The sequence below is a fragment of the Suncus etruscus genome, chromosome 4 (assembly GCF_024139225.1).
Source record: "Suncus etruscus isolate mSunEtr1 chromosome 4, mSunEtr1.pri.cur, whole genome shotgun sequence".
Lineage (NCBI taxonomy): Eukaryota > Metazoa > Chordata > Mammalia > Eulipotyphla > Soricidae > Suncus > Suncus etruscus.
Window position 1 is genome coordinate 163,727,321 of NC_064851.1, and position 19,394 is coordinate 163,746,714.

The 19,394-nt window shown below is 36.1% G+C and overlaps 1 protein-coding gene across 2 annotated transcripts in view; it reads right to left on the minus strand.

The window, feature by feature from the left end:
• The window catches only part of DMXL1 (Dmx like 1), a 159,531-nt gene that overhangs the window by 113,014 nt on the left and 27,123 nt on the right, over nt 1–19,394 (minus strand). For both annotated transcript variants that reach the window (XM_049771388.1, XM_049771387.1), the window contains exons 6-10: nt 18,987–19,053; nt 18,116–18,294; nt 11,703–11,892; nt 10,069–10,237; nt 832–1,041 (exon numbers count right to left, since the gene is read on the minus strand). In XM_049771388.1, the coding sequence (XP_049627345.1) occupies nt 832–1,041; nt 10,069–10,237; nt 11,703–11,892; nt 18,116–18,294; nt 18,987–19,053 (815 nt within the window). The remainder of the gene's footprint in view (nt 1–831; nt 1,042–10,068; nt 10,238–11,702; nt 11,893–18,115; nt 18,295–18,986; nt 19,054–19,394) is intronic.

Sequence of the window (19,394 nt, forward strand, 5' to 3'; positions counted from 1 at the left end):
ATGACTGATTCTTAGTGAAGAAAGACTATTCAACTAAGGATTTCATGGACATTATGACTATTTCTTGGGAATAAGAGTGGACCTGATATGTGCACTCAAAGCTGGAAGACATTTATAACTTCTTGCTCTACCTCTCCCGTTCCTCCTACTGGTTTCCCTACCCCTTTCCTAACTGAAGCTGAGCAAAAAGCACTTTAAGGTCTGGTGAAATGTTTTTCCAATTTAAATATATGTAAAAGAATCCTAAAGATGTTATTAAATTACAGGCTCTCAACATAGTAGTTCAGAGTGCAGCCTGAGATTTTTAACGTTTTTAATGTTTCTTTTTTGGGAGTGGATGGTAGGAGGATACATCCAGCAGTGCTCAGAGCTTATTCCTAATTCTGTGCTAAGGGATCATTCCTCACAATGTGCAGGGACCATACTGGATACCATGGATTGAAGCATTTAGGTTCCCGAATTTTTTACATTTCTAACCAGTTCTTGGTTAAAGCCATTGCTACTCATATAGGTTGCTGAGGATCAAAATGGGTGGGTTCCTGAATTTATTTTATCATTTCTAACATGACCTTGGTTAAGGCCACTATGGTATTTTAGGTAGCAAGGACCTAGATGTGGCAAAAACACAATTATGAAGAATTTGGGTCTCTATAAACCCGTGTGTAAAAAAATCACCTGGAATAGGAACCTCAAAATATCATTAAATGAGCTAGCCCAAATTTGCACTATGCCATGAAAATTTTGAAGCATGACAGAAAAATAGAAACCTAAAATCAAAATTTTACTATATTGAATAAAAAGTTTACATTTTATACCCTTATGAAAGTTTACCTTCATCAGATTTTACATCTGCCTGATTAGAGTCTTCTACACTGGTCTCAGAAGATGGTTGCTCAAAACTTCTTATTTGCTGTAAAAAGACTTCCATGGACAAAGTGAAATGTAACTCTTTGTTGTTTAGCCAGTGTACCACAAAAGGTCCGTTCTTCTCTTCATTCTCACTTAGACTTAGAGATGTAATAGAAGGTAGAAGTGGGATATCTAGAAAGAACAACATCCACATTTTAAAAAAGACAAACCAAAGTTTCTATTCAAACATATAAATCATGAAGTGTTATTATTACTATCAGCTAAAATGGTATATTCTAGGTTATAGACCATATATATTTACATACACATACAGTATAATTATTAAAGTCACTGAAACACACTAATTTGCATATATGCTAATAGAAAATTGATAATTCATGTAAAAGCAATTTCATTTTTTAAATAACATTTAAGAGGGATTTGGGCTACATCAGCTGCACTCAGGTGTTACTGGCTCTGCACTCAGAAATTACTCCTGACAGGCTTGGGGGGCCTTAAATAACATTTTTAATTAAATTGTTTTAAGAAACATAGTTGTAAAATTGTTCATAATTGAGTTTCACAGATATAGTGTTCCATACACCCATTGCATCACCAGTACACATTTCCTGCCACCAAAAAACACATCTGAATAGTCAGAGCACATAAACTCAAAGACAAGGTTGGAAGACAATTCTTCAAACAATTGCTGTCCAAAGGCAGGACAGCCATCTGTAATAGTATTTACACACAGATTTCTGGCCCTCTTCTCTATTGTCTCTGGGCATGATTACAATAATGTCCTCAATTCTTAAAACCCACTGATGAGTGCAACTATTCTGTGTCTATTTCTCCTTCTCTGACTTATTTCACTCAGCATGATAGATTCCATGTACATCCAAGTATAGGAAAATTTCATGACTTCATCTCTCCTGATGGCTGCATTGTGTATATGTACCACAGTTTCTTTAGCCATTCGTCTGTTGAAGGGCATCTTGGTTGTTTCCAAGTCTGGCTATTGTAAATAGTGCTGCAATAAATATAGATGTGAGGGATGGATTTCTGAATTATATTTTTTGTGTTCCTAGGGCAGTGATGGCTAACCTTTTTGAGCCCAAGTGCCCAAACTGCCGCACAAAACTAAAGAATTTCCTCAAGTGTGCCAGCACGTCAATTAAACCTTAATAACAAGATTTTAGAATCTATAAACTATGCAGCACGTGCTGCATATCTTAATTGCGAACCTTTCCTCTAGCCAGCTGCAAGGCCTTTGCGTGCCACCTCTGGCACTCGTGCCGTAGGTTCCCCATCGTGGTCCTAGGGTATATCCCTAGGAGTGGTATAGCTGAATGATATGGGAGCTCAATTTCCAGTTTTTTGAGGAATCTCCATAGTACTTTCCATAAAGACTGAACTAGATTGCATTCCCACCAGCAGTGAATAAGAGTTCCTTTCCTCCACATCCCCACCAGCACTGATTGTTCGTGTTCTTTGTGATGTATGCCAGTCTCTGTGGCTCGAGATGGTACCTCATTGTTGTTTTGATTTGCATCTTCTTGATGATTAGTGACGTGGAACATTTTTTCATGTGTCTTTTGGACATTTGTATTTCTTCATTGAGGAAGTGTCTGTTCATTTCTTCTCCCCATTTTTGATGGGGTTAGATTTTTTTTTTCTTGTTAAATTCTATCAGTACCTTGTATATCTTATTTTTCTGATAGACCACAAAAAAGTGAGATTATTTTATACCTATTCCTTTTCCTCTGGATGTTTTCACTTAGCATAATAGTTTATATGTCCATCCATGTATAGGCTAATTTCATGACTTTGTTTTTCCCAACAGCTGCATTACATTCCATTGTGTCAATGTACCACTTTTTTAGCCACTCAACTGTTGTCGGGCACCTGGTTTCCAAATTCTGGCTATTGTAAATAGTGCTATGAACATAAGTGTGCAGAGGGTATTTTTGTGTTCCTCTGGTATATTCCTAGAAGTGGTATTGCTGGGTCATATGGAAGATCAATTTCTAGTTTTCTGAGTAATGTTGTTGTTTTTCTAAAAGTCTGGACCAGTCTGCATTCTCATCAGCAATGAATAAGAGTCCCTTTCTCTCTGCAATCATGCCAGCACTGGTAGTTCTTGTTTTTTTTTTGTTTTGTTTTGTTTTTGTTTTTGTTTTTTTTTGTGTGGTCTGTACCCCCCTATCACTTCTTTATAGAAAAACTAGGCCAAAATTCAATAAGGGTATACTGGCATTGAAGGAAGAAATAAAAGAAAAGGGCTTAGTAGACGCACATAGAGCTTTTCTTTCCCAAAAGCCGAATACACATTTTTATCTAGTGTACATGAAACATTCTCCAAGATAGACTATATGCTGGGCCACAAAACATACCTCAGAAAATCAAGAGCATAGAAATGTTATCAACTATCTTCTCAGACCATGATGCACTCAAAATAGAAATAAATTACAGACAGAAATGGAGAAATAAGTTTTAACACCTAGAAATTAAAACAGCTCAACACTAAACAACCAGTGGATATGAGAGGAAATCAAAAGAAAGAAAGAAGACTTACTACACAGATTATTTGATATTTTATGTTCCCCTTCAGTAGCCATATAAACCACAATGTTTATAAGGGGAAAAAAGAGAGAGAGGGAGAGTGAGTATGAGAGATGTAGAGAGAGAGAGAGAGAAAGAGAAATGTGTCCGGTATGCTTGCCAGAGGGATGGCAGGGAAAGGGTGGGAAGCAAACTGGAGGCATTTGTGATAAAAAAAAAAAAAAAAAAAAGTACGCTGGTGAAAAAGTAGGTGTTAGATATTGTATGACTGAAATGCAATCACCAACAACTTTGTAACTGTGTTACAATGATTCAATTAAATATTTATTTGAAAAAAAAAAAAAAGAAAATAAACCACTCTGTAAAAGGTATATAATAAAAAGCAGTATGGTAATTAATTATAAATGAAGCACAAAGATTAAAAGATAAAACTAGTATTTTGCTATGAGAATTAAAACTATAATTAAGTTAAGTAAGTAAAATGAATCATCAAAATATTAAAATATGAGAAAGCTGAAGAGATAGTATAGGAAGTAGGATGGTTGCCTTGCATATTACCAACTCAGGCTCTATCCCTGACAGCCGGTAGGGTCCTGAGACCTCCCAAGAGTGGTTTGGCCCAAAAACCAAAAAGAAAAAAAAAATTTAATTGGAAAAGATAGAAACAGCAAATATGTAAATTTTTATGGCTAGAGAGATAATTTAACATAGGCCATAGATTTACCTCTAATATCACATATTCTACTGAACACCAGAGGGTGTGGTATTTCAAAAAAGGGGTATATACATGAAGAGATGACTCATTGGGCTAGCGCACATGCCTTTCGTAAAGAGGTCCAGGCTTATTTTCTTTTTTATTTGGTTTTTGGGTCACACCCAACAGCACTCAGAGATTACTCCTGGCTCTATGCTCAGAAATCACTCCTGGCAGGCTCAGGGTCCCCTATGGGATGCAGGAATTTGAACCACCCACCTTCTGCATGAAAGGCAAATGCCTTACCTCCATGCTATCTCTCCAGCCCAGGCTTATTTTCTAACACTGCTTGGTACCCTGAATACTACTGGGAGTGAGTTGCCCCCGACACAGAGCCAAATTATTCCCAAGATGTAGCCTCAAAACAAAACTTTTAGAATGTGTTCAAACTAATCTTCAACCCAAAACACAGTATCATATAGTTGGTTATGTTTATGTGTGAACTATAAAATAACTTAAATGCAAAAAATCCAAGGTACAAAGAAATAAAGCAAAGGAAGAAACAGAACAAAAGGGTAGGCTCAAAAATAAGGATTTTTTTTGGTTAAGAATATGATAACCTTAAAAATAAAAATTTAAAAAATTGTTCAATGAAAAAAGCCCCTTAAGAATAAAGATTATTTTGGGGGGTGTAGGTGCACACCCAGCAGCTTATTATTTTTTTTTTGTTTTCGGTCACATCCAGCAGCGCTCCTGGACTACTCCTAACTGTACATTCAGAAATCACTCCTGGCAGTGCTTGGAGGACGATATGGGTTGCTGGGAATTGAACCCAAGTGCCTTACCCACAGTACTATCACTATAGTCAAGCCTAAATACAAAAAATTAGTTAAACTTAAAACTCTTTGGTAATAAGAACAAAATGAAAGTCAACAGAAAGGAAAGGAGAGGTAAGTAAACAGGAAAAGAGGGTCAATTGCATGGTGATGGGTCTAGACTTTTGATGGAATCCTAAATGAAACGTATTTAGTTTTCTAATATTCTCATAAACATTTGAACCCAAATTAACCAATGTCACTTTCTTTAAAAAACGTAAATCTCAGGAATGTAACTTAGTGGTACAGAAGATAATAAGAATCAGTCTCTGGCTTCAGACATCTCTTAGACCCCAAGTACTTCTAAATGTTGTTAACCTTTATCTTAAGTATTGGCTTAAATCTCGATTTTAGATTAATGAATCAAAACAATGATTTACTAAGATCTTAAATCACAAACCAAATCATATCCTCAAAAGCAAACAAAACCTTTTTTCTGTGTAAACAGTGAGCTAGCTACAAAATAAAGATAGCTAAGAAAGTTAACTCCAGTTTTCATTTAAGTCAGAAAAATAAAAACCCAAATAATTTATTACAAATCAATTCATTTGGATTTGACTTTTGTGCATAGTGTTATATGGAGGTCTGAGTTAGCTTGTTGCAAGTGGCTGACCAGTTGAGCCAGCATCACTGAAGAGGCTTTCCTTGCCCCATTTTGCATTTCTTGCCCTTTGTCAAAAATTAATTGATTGTATGTCTGGGGAACATTTTCTGCATACTCAAGTCATTGCACTGATCTTAAAGTCTGGTTTTATTCCAATACCATGCTGCTTTAATAACTATAGATTTATAATTCAAGGTAAAGTTGAGAAAAGTGATGCCCCCCCCACCCCACTTATTCCTTTTTCCAAGGGTTGCTCTTGACATTCGCAGGTGTTTGTTGTCCCAAATGAATTTCAGGAGTGTTTGATCTGCTTCTTTGAAGAATGTCATGGGTATTCTTAGAAGAATTGCATTAAATCTGTAAGATGCTTTGGGGAGTATTGACATTTTAATGATGTTAATCCTGCCAATCCATGAGCAGGGTATGCGTCTCCATTTCCTTGCGTCCTCTTTTATTTCTTGAAGCAGGGTTTTGTAGTTTTCTTTGTATAGGATCTTCACATCTTTAGTTAAGTTGACTCCAAGATATCTGAGTTGTGTGATATGAATGGGATTGTTTTCTTTAATGTCCATTTCTTCTCTATCATTATTAGTGTGTAAGAAGGCCATTGATTTTTGCAAATTAATTTTGTAGCCTGACACTGTGCTATATGACTCAACTGTTCAATAGAAGTTTTTTGGTTCGTTAGGGTTTTCTACATAAAGTAGCATGTTATCTGCAAACAGTGAGAGCTTGACTTCTTCCTTTCCTATTTGGATGCCCTTGATATCTTTTTTCTTGCCTAACTGCTTTGGCAAGAACTTCCAGCACTATGTTGAATAGGAATGGTGAGAGAGGGCAGCCATGTATTGTACCAGATTTTAAAAAAATAGTCTTTTAGTTTATCTCTATTCAGAATATTTGCCATTGTGGTAGATGACCTTGACTATATTGAGAAAAGGTCCTTGCATTCCCATCTTGATGAAAGTTTTTTTTTGTTTGTTTATCAAGAATAGGCATTGGACCTTATTAAAAGCTTTCTCTACATCTACTGATATGATCATATGGTTTCTATTTCTCTTGTTTATATGGTGTATCATGTTGATTGGTTTACGTACGTTAAATCATCCTTGCGTTCCTGGAATGAAACCTACTTGGTCATAGTGTATGACCTTGATGAGGCATTGGATCCTATTTGCCAGAATTTTATTGAGAATCTCTGCATCTGTGTCCATCAGGATATTGGTCTGTAGCTTTCTTTTTGGTAGCATCTATGTCTGGTTTTGGTATCAGAGTGATGTTAGCTTCATAATAACTATTTGAGAGTGTTTCTGAGTCTTCAATTTCATGAAAGACCCTGAAAAAGATTGGTAGTTGTTCCTCGAGAAATGTTTGAAAAAATTCATTAGTGGGCCTGGCTTTTGCTTTTTGGGAGACTTTTGATCAACATTTTAATTTCCTCAATAGTGATGGAGCTGTTTCGATCATCCAGGTTTAAGTGTGGAAGATTATAAGAGTCCAAAAATTTATCCATTTCTTCCAGGTTTTCATGTTTCATGGCATAGAGTTTCTTTTTTTTTTTTTTTTTTTTTTTTTTTTTTTTTTGGTTTTTGGGCCACACCCGGTGACGCTCAGGGGTTACTCCTGGCTATGCGCTCAGAAGTCGCTCCTGGCTTGGGGGACCATATGGGACGCCGGGGGATCGAACTGCGGTCCGTCCTAGGCTAGCGCAGGTAAGGCAGGCACCTTATCTTTAGCGCCACCACCCGGCCCCGGCATAGAGTTTCTTAAAGTAGTCTCTGAATATCGTTTGAATCTCTGCAGTATCTGTAGTGATCTCACCCTTTTCATTTCTAATTTGGTTTATTAAGTTTCTCTAACTGTTTCTGAGTTTTGCTAGTTGTTTATCAATCCTGTTTATTCTTTTTTTTTTTTTTGGTTTTTTGGGCCACACCCGGCGATGCTCAGGGGTTACTCCTGGCTGTCTGCTCAGAAATAGCTCCTGGCAGGCACGGGGGACCATATGGGACACCGGGATTCGAACCAACCACCTTTGGTCCTGGATCGGCTGCTTGCAAGGCAAACGCCGCTGTGCTATCTCTCCGGGCCCCTGTTTATTCTTTTAAATAATCAAATTTTGCTTTTGTTGGTCTTTTGGATTTTTTTTTTTGAAAGGTCAAATCCAAATGGATTACAGAACTTGATATCAGACCCAAAACCATAAAGTATATAGAACAACATGTAGGTAAAACACTCCATGGCATCTTTAAGGAGGAAACAGAACTCTCCAAACAAGTAAAAGCAGAGAGAAACAGATGGGACTATATTAAGCTGAGAAGCTTCTGCATCTCAAAGGAAAGAGTGCCTAGGATACAAAATACACCCACAGAATGAGAGAAACTAGTCACCCAATACTCATTAAATAAAGGGCTAATATCTAAAATATAGAAAGTACTGACAGAACTTTACAAGAAAAAATCTAACCCCATCAAAAAATCGGGAGAGGAAATGAACAGATACTTCCTCAAAGAAGAAATACAAATGGCCAAAAGGCACTTGATAAAATGACCCACATTACTAATCATAAGGGAGATGAAAATCAAATCAACAATGAGGTACCATCTCAAGCCATAGAGACTGGCACACATCACAAAGAACAAAAACAATCAGTGCTGGCAGAAATGTGGGGAAAAGGAACTCATTCATTGCTGGTGGGAGTGCTGTTAACCCAGTCTTTATGGAAAAAAGTATGGAGATTCCTCAAAAACTGGAAATTAAGCTTCCATATGATCCAGCTATACCATTCCTAGGGTTATACCTCCCTATAAGTATATTATTATATTTATATATATTATATAATTTATATATATTAAAAAAACACAATACAAAAATCTCTTCCTCAAACCTATATTCATTGTAATACTATTTACAATAGCCAGACTGTGGAAAAATCAAGATACCCTTCTACGGATCAATAGCTAAAGAAACTGTGGTACATATACACAATGGAATACTATGCAGCAGTCAGCAGAGTGAAGTCATGAAATTTTTCTATACATGGATGTACATGGAAACTGTTATGCTGAGTGAAATAAGCCAGAGAAATAAGCCACAGAATTAGTTCAGTGATCTATGGGTTTTAAGAAATATAAAGACATTATTGTTATAATGCCCAAAGATGAGGCTGGAAGGACCAGCTCACAATATGAAAGAGTGTTGAGTGCAGTTGGAAAAATAACTGCATTAACAACTACCATGACAGCATTAATAAGTTAGAGAAGTAGAATGCCTGTCTCAAATACAGGCAGGTGTGGGGGAGGAAGAAGATACGGACCATTGGTGGTGGGAATGTTGCACTGGTGAAGGGAGGTGTTCTTTGTATGATTGAAACCCAACTACAAACATGTTTGTAATCACAGTGTTTAAATAAAGACATTATTAAAAAACAATTCATTTCCAAAAAAGGTTTTAAAAGATGATGTATGGCAGGACCATGTCTGGATTTAGCTCCACCAATTCTTTAATTCTCGAAAGAGATGTATAAAAAGGTATCAAAAATCATGGGTAAATCAGCTGTGCAATGAAAATGGAAATCTTGAGAGAAAAGCAGGAGTCAAGTCCTCATCTTGTCAAAATCACACCAGTTGCATCTACCACCTACAATCACTACTTTGCCAATGGTCCAAATTCACTTCTTAACCACTTTTCTGCAGAAATGCCAAACAAAATTAAATTCCAGGTATTCTTGTATTTGGGCTGACATCACTAGAAAATATTTTGGAGTGGATCAGGCAATCTTCCATTCCCCTGTTTTCTTATACTTCCAGAAAACCTGGCAGCTGAAACTATACCACACAAAAGCATATCAGGCATAGAGCTTGTTATAATTTCTGAACCAAGAAGCTGTATATGCAGCCACTTGACAAGCCCAAACTTTCAATACTGTCATCCTAGTAGAAACACATCAAGTGTTGATGTCTAATCAACATGTATTCAACGCTACCTAAAATTCGGAAACAAAACAAATAACAGAAAATTAACTACCAACAAATTGCTTAGCAAATCTTCTGACAATGAATTAATGACTTCATGTGAGATAAATTAATCTGCACAAATTTTCCTAGTGCAGTACTTTAGAAAAGATAATTCTATAACCACTTATCTGTAAGGAAGCAATATATATTATTTTAGAGCTAGAGAGCTAGCATAGAGGACAGGACACTTGCCTTCCATGTGGCCAACCCAAGGTCCAATTCCCAGCATCTGACTGGTTCCATGAGCATTTCTAGGAGATTCCTGAGTGCACGCAGGAGAAACCCCTGTGCCCCAAACCCAAAATATATTTTACTTCATGCCTACTAAGGTGAACGGGTGGGAATCTGGGGACAATGGTAGAGGACATTTGACAGTGGTGGTGGGACTGGTCTTGGAAAAAATGTATTATGAGCAACTATCTAATACATGGTTTAAATAACAAAAATATATACATTAAGAAGATATATTACCTGTGGCTGGGTTAATGCTGGCAGCAATATGAAAGTGGCAAAGGGCATTGGCATGCAGTGGAGTGTTTCTGTGAACATGATGAGGATTCTGCTGATGTGGCAGATACCCAGTATGTGCTACCAATGCATGTGATCTTCTCCGACCTCTACGAAAATGCCTCAAATTGATCTGAATAAAAACAAAGTAACACTAATGCATATATTGTCGTAAGAAAATATATAGGCACCATGATTTTAAGACATTATATGTAATTTAACCTGAATTTCTAAGTCTATTTTTGGTAGAATACATTTGAAATCTGAAAAATTTTAGAACTTAAATATGCTATTTTTTAAGCCATTATATATCAAGCCTTATGATTTTATTTGCTTTATTTCCTGATACTTTTCTAAACTGAAAAAAAAAGTTCACAACTTTATCTATACAGAATTGCTCCCTGCAACCACATCGCACTGAATAAAACATTACTATTATACATTAGGATAATTATTCTATAATTCTCTAAGTATTTTCAATGATTATTTCACCCATAACACAGCATGCAAATATGATTCCCATCTTTGATATTATAAAAGTTTATATAAGAACCTAAGAGCAATAAAAAGAACAAGCATCTTCAGTTTCCTAATAACAGACTTTTCTCACATATTACAAATTATTATTCTACCAGTTCTTTGGTGTATTAAGTCTATGATTCTCCATGCAATATATATTTAATTATATTGAATCATCAGAAATTTAAATTTAAATTGATTATTCTATAAGAATACATACTTTTCAAGTCACATTTAATTTTTATTTATTTTTATTTTTTAATATATTTTTATTTAAGTAACATGATCATAGTTGGGTTACAGTCATAACCAGAACATCCTTCTTCACCAGTGTAACATTACCCCCTCCCTCCTTCCCATCCCCTGCCTGTATTCGAGACAGGCATTCTACTACAGTTATTTGTTTTTAAGTTCAGTAAGTTGCATTTTTTTCCTTAAAGGATAAGAGTAAAAAATATAGTAAAGATGTGACAATGGCAATCGCCGTTGTTTGCATACGTCCAGAAGAATGGGAAAATGGAGAAAAACTCCTTGACCTGATTACAAAAAGGCCTCACCCTAGAAGTTTATTGGCATAACACAGACTCTGGGTTCCTGTATTACTAAACTATTTTAAATTGGTCTGAGCACTTAAAATGAACTTCTCAATACTAAGTGGTCAATAAATATTCTAAATTCTATATCAATTTAAAGATATCAAAAGTTTAACAGAATGTAATAAACTATCTGAATTGTTCCCAATAACTATGAGACAAAAATACCCAAAGCTAGAAAGAAAATAAAAATTTTAGAACCAAGTATTTGCATTCTTAAATTCTAATTTATTTTATCTAAATAAAGTAAAATCTTATTATCATTATTTAACCTGAGACTTCACAATTATAGTATTTTAAACATTAGAAAAATCCTTGAGAATTATTTTTAAACAAAATAAAGCTTAGAAAATTTTATTTTATTGGTATTTATGAAGACACGCATTCATTCATCCATGACCGTGAATATTAGTGTATAACAAAAGATAAGATATTTTATAGATAATTTTAAAACTTAAAGGAACTGAAAACTATCAAAACACTTACATCTAGAGCATTTTGAATTCTTTCTTTACTAGAAGCATTTCTCTTGAAGTTATTTGTGAAGTTCACTGGTTCAGACCAATGGTTGTAGTCGCCTCCATAGAGCAGACAGTCATTTGGTAAAAATGTCTCTACCCAAAGACGACATACATTATCTTTGCAGCAAGTCAACAATACATTACATACAGATGCCCTAAGAAAGATTTAATAGGCAAATAAAAAGTAAGTCTCATTCCATTGTCCAAGTACATACAGATGCCCTAAGAAAGATTTAGTAGGCAAATAAAAAATAAGTCTCATTCCATTGTCCAAGTAAGTAGAAGCAAAGATAAACAAATGAGTCTACATTAAACCGAGAAGCTTGTGCATTTCAGAGGAAATAGTGACTAGAATACAAAGGCCACCCACAGAAGGGGAGAAACTATTCACCCAATACCCATCTGATAAGGGGCAAATATCTAAGATTTACAGGGTACTGATAGAACTTAACAAGAAAAGTAATGTAACCCAATCAAAAATAGGGATAAGAAATAAATTGCTATTTGCTCATAAAAGAAATACAAATGGCCAAAAGGCACATCAAAAAATAATCCTTATAACTAATCATCAGGGAGACGCAAATCAAAACAACAATGAGATTATTTCACACCACAGATACTAGCACACATCACAAAAAAAAAAAAAAAAAAAAAAAAAACAAGAACTACCAGTGCTAGCTAGCGTGGCTGCAGAGAGAAAGGAACTCTCATTCACTGCTAGTGAGAATGCAGATTGGTCCAACCTTTTAGGAAAACAATATCGACTGACATTACTCAAAAAGCTAGAAATTGATCTTCCGTATGACCCAGCAATACCAATTCTAGGGAGATACCACAAAAACACAAAAATGCCATCTGCACTCCGATGCCATTGCAGCAGTATTTACAATAACCATAATCTGGAAACAATCCGACAACAAATGAGTGACCAAACAAGTATTAAGTATTATTAAGTATCTGCACAATCAAATATTATGCAGCTGTTAGGAAAAATAAAGTCATGACATTTGCCTATTCCTGGGTGGATATGGAGACTACCTATTATGCTGAGTGAAATGAGTCAGAGGGAGATGAACAGATATAAATAATCTCACTCATCAATAAGATATCCAGAGACAATAGAGATGGGACAGGAAGGACCACAAAGAACTGCAAGTGCAGTTTGAGTACGAACCCGTCCTGACAACTAACTATCATGACAATGATAATAAGAGAGAAGTAGAATACTTGTCCTGAAGGAAGGACAGGCAGGAAGTAGGGGGGAGGGAAATGGGAAACAGTGGTGGCAGGAAAGTTACACTGGTAAAGGGTGGTGTACATCCAATGACTGAAACCCAACTACAAACATTTCCGTAACAAGGGTCCTAAATAAAATTATTTTAAAAAGTGCGAAAACGAAAAAGTCTCATACAATATCACATTCTACAATATTTTTATGATTATTTACATGTATACAATAATAAGTAATAATAATATAATTATGCAAAATAGCCAATACCATAGCATTTAAACATGTATTTGATCATAGAGCAAATGCTAACCTATATCCCTACCTAAAATTTAATAGTTTGTTTGGATTTTGTTGTCGTTTTGAGGATGGGACATACCTATTGGTGCTCAGGATAACTCCTGGCTCTGCACTCAGAAATCGATCTTGGTTGGGGCTGAAGTGATGAACAGTGGTTAGGGTGTATGCTGCCTTGAATTGGGTTCAATCCCTGGCATTCTATATGGGCCTGCCAGGAGTAATTTTTTTTTTTTTTTGGTTTGTTTGTTTTCATTTATTTTGGGTCACACCAGAAGGAGCTCAGGGATACTCCTGACTCTGTGCTCAGAAATCATATTCTGGATGGTGTGGTAGACCATCTGGGAACCTGCATGCAAGGCAAATGCTTTATCTGCGTACTATCATTCCAGGCCTACGAGGAGTAATTTCTGAGCACAGAGCCAAGAATAAGCCGAGTACTGCCAGGTGTGACCCATAAACAAACAAACAAAAAACAAAACAAAAAAAAAAACCCACAAAAAAATCACTCTTGGTAGGCTCAGGAGATCATAGGGGATACTACCTTTTGTATTATATCTTTGTGTGTGTATGTATGTGTACAATTTTTAAATAACCACAATTTTTGTTTTAAGAATTTTAATATTCTTCTATCTAAAGAACAAACACACATACGCAAACACAGACATATGGGAGCAGAGTAACAACACAGTAATAGGGTGTTTGCCTTACACTGGGCTGACCTGGGTTTGATCCCTAGTAGTCCATATGGCCTCAAGCCTGTCAGGATTCATTTATTCTTTATTTTATTTATTTTAAATAATATATTTAAGCAACTACAAACATGTTTGTAGTTGGGTTTCAGAACACCCTCCTTTACCAACCACCACCAATGCCCCTCATCTCTATCCTCCCCACCAACTGCCTATATTCAAGATAGGCATTCTATTTCTCTCACTACCATTGTCATGATAATTGTTAGTGTAGTTATTTCTCTAATGGAACTTACCACTCTTTGTGGTAAGCTTTATATCTTGGTCCAATCCTTCTAGCCCTCATCTCTATTGTCTCTGGGTGTTATGATAATGTATTTTATTTTTCTTAAATCCCATAGATGAGTGAGACTATTCTGTGTCTATCTCTCTCCCTCTGACTACTTCACACAGCATAATATTTTCCATGTCCAACCATGTAAGGAAAATTTCATGACTTCATTTTTTCCTGACAGCTGCATAGTATTCCATTGTGTATATGTACCACAGCTTCTTTATAGACACCCTTCTGTTGTCAGGTCTCTGGATTGTTTCCAGATTCCGGCTATTGTAAATAGAGCTGCAATGAATATGTGTGCAGAAGGCATTTTTAAATTGCACTTTTGTGTTCCTAGAGTATATCCCTAGGAGTGGTATAGCTGGATCATATTGAAGCTCAATTTCCAGATTTTTGAGAAATCTCCATATTTTTTCCATAAAGGCTGAACTAGACTGCATTCCTATCAGCAGTGAATGAGAGTTTCTTTCTCCCCACATCCCTTGCCAGAACTGACTGTTGTTTTTTGTGATGTGTGCCAGTCTCTGTGGCATGAGATGGTAAACTCATTATTGTTTTGATTTGATGATTAATGATGTGGAGTGTTTTATCATGTTTTATCATTTGGCTATTTGTATTTCTTCTTTGAGGAATTGTCTGTTCATTTCTTCTCCCCATCTTTTGACGCGGTTAGATGGTTTTTTCTTGTTAAGTTCTGTTTATTTTAGATATCAGCTCCTTATCTGATGGGTGAATAGTTTCTCCCATTCTGTGGGTGGCCTTAGTGTCTAGTCACTATTTCCTTTGAGGTGCAAAATGACTCAGGAGTCATTTCTGAGTATAGAGTCAGGGGTAACCCCTGATGCTACCACTCTGGTCCCAAAACAAAAAAATAAGACATATATATGATATAATATGTCAATTACTAAGCAAGAAAACTCATTGCCATTAAAAAGATTACTTATTCATTGGATGATTATAACTGAATTGTTTTTACTTCCTGAAAGAGTACACACATATTACTAAGAAGCTACAGTCACTTAGAATATGTATAGATTATCCTGTTTCTTAACATATGGCAAAAGCTATACATGAACAGAAAAGACCCAAAATAAATATTATCCACATCTTCTTTAGTCAAGTCTTAACTACAGAAGAGTTTGTTTTAAGCAATTTTTACTAATTAAAAGTTATTACGTGTAGTATTACTAGATTTAGCTAAAAAATTACAAAACTTAGTTCCAGATAACGAGTTTCAACACTAGTTTTAGCCAATTGAATCAAGATCATACACTTTATTCTCATGATTTGGTTGCCTTCTACATGTTTTTTCTAAATTGTCTATCTGAATATGATGCCCCGTTGAAGGAATAACTACTATGATGAAGTGAAGAGGAAGTTATTCTAGTATAGAGAAAAGCAAATATTCTTTTTTAAGACTTGGTATCCTGAAAAGAGTCTCATGGTCACCAGCACTCAGGGTCAAAACCCTTTCCATGCTTCTGAATTATACTCTTGACTTGCTTGTTTTTGTTGTTCTTGATTTAAAAACAACTATTTTATTCTAATTTACAACTATTTATACAATTATTTTCATGTGTGAATACCTGCCTGGCACTCATTTACAACTTCTAAAAAAGAGACATAACACAATTCATTATTTTCTACATATATTTTTATAAAAGCGAGCAAAACTTTTAGAAGTAGTAAAGCAATAGTTCTGAGTGAAGTAAAAGAATTTTTTTCTAACAACTTAGATTGTCAAACCTTACACATAGCTCAAAGATTTTTCCTAAAACGATAATAACTGTTCCTTGAGTGCCATGCTCATATGCATAACTGGATTGGAGAAAAGGCTTAGAATAGTAACTACTGCACTAGAAAGCAGTTAAAAAAAAATTCTAGCGCCAAAGAGATAGCAAGGTGGTAAAGCGTTAGCCTTCCATGCCGAAGGACAGTGGTTCGAATCTCGGCATCCCATATGGTTCCCCTGAGCCTACCAGGAGCAATTTCTGAGCCAGGAGGAACCCCTGAGCACTGCTGGGTGTGACCCAAAAATCACACACACACACACACAAAAAAACAAATCTAGGAGCAGAAGCGATAGCATAACAGTAGGTTCATGCATGCAGAAGACTCAGGTTCAATCTCCAGTATCCTGGATGGTCCCGAATCCACCACGAGTTAATTTCTGAGCACAGAACCAGGCGTAATCAGATACCACAGGGTATGGTCTCAAAACAAATGAACAAACAAACAAACGAAAGCTAACAATGATAGATACATTGATATATATACACATTTGTCCAAACCTATACAAAGCACAGCACTAAGAATGAAGCCTAGTGGAAACAATGGTTTCTGAATGCTGTGTTAAAGTAGATTCATCAGCTGTAATAGATGCTCCATTCTGTTAAGTTTGTGAATAGGGAAGGCTAACCTCCAGTCAGTAGGGCGTTTTCCTTGCACAAGGCCAAGCAGGGTTCAACCCTCGCATCATAGATGATCCCCAGAGCCTACCAGAAGTGATTTCTTGAGTGCTGTGGATGGCCCTCAAACCAAACAAAATACTTAAAAAAATTCCTTAAAAATCTGGGTAGACAGGTCGGAGAGATAGCATTGAGGTAGGGCATTTGCCTTGCATGCAGAAGGACGGTGGTTCGAATCCTGGCATCCTATATGATCCCAGAGCCTGCCAGGAGCAATTTCTGAGCGTAGAGCCAGGAGTAACCCCAGAGGGCTGCTGGGTGTGACCAAAAGAAAAACAAAATCTGGGTAGTGATTCCGGATTCAGAAGAGCAAAAATAAAGCTAACAAATTATCCAGGTATACTATCTCAATATTAGTTTAGGACACCTCAGGTAACAAAAATGTCGAGGAAAGGAGCCAGTAAGGCCACTCAGTTTTAGTGTACACACGTTTAATAATTAAGGGCATGAGATTGATCCAAGACAATAAACAAACAGTATGGGAAAACTTATACTGCTGCACAGTACTGCCACATTAACAATGGCCATGTGGAATTAATCCTTTGTGTCAAAGTACTACATGTTATAAGTAATACTTTAATGTCACCATATATATTATGTTCAATAATATAAGCAACAAATCTAATATCTGATATCTAGGCTATCAGTTGTTACAAATGCCACAGTAAAGAAAGAAGTACTAATGTGAGTTTATATTAAGTGAGGGTTAGATTAATACTTAGCTCAGAGTATAATAATGAAATAGCCTATACTTTTCATCAAAATAACTGATTCACTAAAATAAATACTTGTGGTCTCATGTATATCATCTCAATAAACCTATTTTCTGTTTGTTTTACAAATAAACTCAGCAACATACTCTTGGGTACAAGATGAGTGAACTGTGTAAGAGTACATATAAGTGGCAATACAAACAATGATTAAGAAATGAAAAATGTGACTAAAAAACAGTACGTAACTCTCATTTGATATTACCCTCTCATGTGATGACTCTCCTCTTTTTTTTTTTTTTTTCTTGATTTTTGGGTCACACCCGGCAGTGCTCAGGGGTTATTCCTGGCTCCAGGCTCAGAAATTGCTCCTGGTAGGCACGGGGGACCATATGGGACGACGGGATTCAAACCGATGACCTCCTGCATGAAAGGCAAACGCCTTACCTCCATGTTATCTCTCCGACCCAACTCTCCTCTTTAATATCAATCATAGTTGATCTCTGGCTAAATATTTTGCCAAGCAGGGGCTATTATTTTTCAGTTCTTGACAGACCCATGTCTTATAGTTGTAGGCTTTTCTCAAAAGAGCAATCTAGTCACAAAAAAATATGTTGTGAATGGAGAAAATGACCAATTCACTAACCTTGGCATGTATTTGCTGGTTTTACGCCAGGAAAATCCATTTACAGCTCGAGGATGGGCCAAATATACAAAAGAAAAGTCAATTTCTCCTTGGGATTGTATTTCTGACCTTCTATCTGGAGAAGTAACAGCTGTCCGCCAGTTTTCTACATTATACCATACCTTTAAAAGACAATCATCCTAAGGAAAAACAAATAAACATAAAAGTAATCAGATCAGAAATTAAAGATTAAGTCAAATAACAAAAATAAAACCTGGCACTCTATTCATAGTTACTTAGAGATGGGATTTAACACTGAGAAAAGAAAGGCTCCAATTCTCATACTTTTCTTGGTTTGGCAGTTTGATGAGGCTAAGTTATAGAGCTTGAGCACGTCTGTAGGAGAGAGGTGGGTGTGGCTTCAGGCTGTTGTGCCTTCAGACAGAAATGGAAAACTGCCTGCCCCCATTCTAAGAAGACCCCATAGTTATCAGCCCAGACTAGTCTACTTAGGAAGATTCCAGCATCATGTTCTTTTTAGATTATTTGTAGAGCTGGGCCATTTATCTGCAGGCAGGATAGTAGGTCAGAGTGGGAGCTATGCAATGGAGAGGAAATCTGTGTACCTCCATTCCAACTCCAGGGTATTTCGTATCAAATAAGTGAATACTGTGATAGTACAGTGGGTATGGCATTTGCCTTGTACAGAACAACCCAAGTTCAATCCCCAGTATTCCATATGGCCTACTGAGCCCCACCATAAGTGATCCCTAAGTGCAGAGACAGAGGAATAAATCCTAAGCACAGCTGGGTGTAGCCCCCAAACAAAGAAACTTAGCAAAAATTTCTAAATTAACCATAACAATCTGGCAATATCATTTTCACAATTTACCTTCCCAGCAGTGGCAAAAAATTCTCCATCTGGTGAAAATTTCATTAAATAAACTTGAGAAGCAGTTCTATAATTAAACAGATAAGGAAAATTAATGAGAATGACATTAATTTCTCAACTACATTTATCTATATAATGAAAATACTGGAATAAGTTGTATGCAATGTTTAAATATAAAATAAATTTAAGAAATTAAAATGTATTGGGCCAAAGAAATAATACAGGAGTTAAGGTTCAATTCTGGGCACCACATATGGAACCCTGAGCACTGCCAGGAGTGACTCCTTAGCACAGAATCAGAAGTCCAGAGAACAGTAACATATATATTCATAAAATAAAAATAAATAAAACTAAAGGTCAGAAGAATACTAAATGGGCTTTAAAGCATACTAGAAGCCTGTTTTTTAA